Genomic DNA, 1,719 nt, shown 5'->3' with positions numbered 1-1,719 from the left:
TGGAACCTAAAATATAAAACATATTTATCACTTTTGTCTTTACTACATAATCCCATATATCTTGCTTCATATAGGTGACGTCTTCAGTTTGTATCTACAATGTAGAAAGTAGTAAAAATAAAGAAAAACTATTAAATAATTTCAACAATAATCTCAAAATTTGAGTCCTGTGACACAGTTGGTGATCTCGTTGGTTTTTCTAAATGTCTGTAGTGTTTTTAAATGGTCTTGTTTCATCCACAGGTGTCTATAGTTCCCACTCCAGGCCACACAGGACAAGATATCAGCGTGCAGGTGAAGGGGACCTCAGCAGGCACCGTGCTGATCGCAGGAGATCTGTTTGAGTGCTGCTCAGACGAGAACAGCTGGCGGGATCTAAGTATGAACGCTGCAGTACACGAGGTCAGCCGCCAGGAGGCCTTACGTACTGCCGACGTGATCATACCAGGACACGGACTTCCATTCAGAGTTCTCAGGAACAAGTGACTCCAACTTGTGAATTGAAGGGACTTTACTGAATACTAGGAGCTCGACTCGAATCATTCAAGCCAAAGTTAAGAACTTCTGGCGGGAAGACAAAATTCCACATACACCACTGTGACACTGAATGTAGTTTTCTGTGAATTGCTGTGTGATTTTCTACATTTCTGCCTTAATTTGTGTTACCTTTCACAGTGGACTGAGAAAAAACATTCTCTGGTTAATGTTAAATGAACTCATAATAAAACTTGTATGGACTTTTCAACATGTAGCTGCAGAGTTGTGGTGGAACCACTGACATCAGCACACGACACAAATGAGGTCAGTGACAGAAGATGTTTATTGTTCCACTATTAAAGCCTCAAATATCAAACTGGTGTCTACAGAACATTTGTTCACAAAGCTTTATCTCCATTGTTTCTTTATTACTGTTGGTCAGCAAGTTTATAATCGATCCTGAACTTCCAAAGAAATCCAAACTCTGTTGTCTGTAATCATTAATGCCTCATTTAATAAAGACTATTCAAAATGAGCTGGTTTTTGAAACGATGTAATGGATTAAAGACGAAGAAACAAACTTTTGTGTCCCACATGTGAAGTTTGTCTCGGACATACAGCTAAACAAACAGGTGAGCCTGAAGCTGCATGTATCTGCTCGTGTCTGGTCAAAGTCATTTCCACAGCCCAAAGACAAATTCTTCTCTGAAGAGATCAAAATCATCGACATACCCTCACACACACCCACAGCTTGTTATCAGTGTGTTATCAACACAAATGCATGGAGGTGCATCTGTGACATGGGACTCAGCTGACTTAGGGCTCGTGATGAGAAAATACATTTTCTTTTTTAAACATTTAGTGCTGTTGACCTTTAGAGGACTCGATATCAAACAAGCAAGGATGTGATGAGTTAAAGAGAACTCCTTTGAAAGGGTGATTTGTTAAAGCCCCACCTTTAGCTGCATCTGAGGACCCGTGAGAGCTAAAACACAAACATGAACATTTTATCTGTAAACTTGAAAATGTGGACACTTGGTGAAAAGCAGAACTCTGCAGACTCAGCGTGTACAGGAGGGTGTGCGACGAGCCTCCTACATAAACTGTCTGCAGACTCAGTCGTTCGCACCGTCGCGCTCTTCCTCACTGATTTGAAGAACTGTGGGAAGAACTACGGCCCACTCAGGAAGTCAGATATGTGGGAGGGTTGATAGGAAGAGGAGGACCAGCCAGTCTGCATCC

The 1,719-nt window shown here is 41.5% G+C and overlaps 1 protein-coding gene across 1 annotated transcript in view; it reads left to right on the top strand.

Moving 5' to 3' along the window:
- Positions 1-853, top strand: part of mblac1 (metallo-beta-lactamase domain containing 1) — a 2,842-nt gene extending 1,989 nt beyond the window's left edge. The window contains exon 2 of the mRNA XM_005754159.2: positions 244-853. Within this exon, the coding sequence (XP_005754216.1) occupies positions 244-486 (243 nt within the window). The 3' untranslated portion in view covers positions 487-853. The remainder of the gene's footprint in view (positions 1-243) is intronic.
- The last annotated feature ends 866 nt before the right edge of the window (positions 854-1,719 follow it).

The sequence above is a fragment of the Pundamilia nyererei genome, unplaced genomic scaffold, assembly GCF_000239375.1.
Source record: "Pundamilia nyererei isolate P.nyererei 1_Seehausen unplaced genomic scaffold, PunNye1.0 scaffold00514, whole genome shotgun sequence".
Taxonomy (NCBI): domain Eukaryota; kingdom Metazoa; phylum Chordata; class Actinopteri; order Cichliformes; family Cichlidae; genus Pundamilia; species Pundamilia nyererei.
Note: the sequence above shows the minus strand (reverse complement) of the source record. Positions and strands in the feature narration are given on the sequence as shown.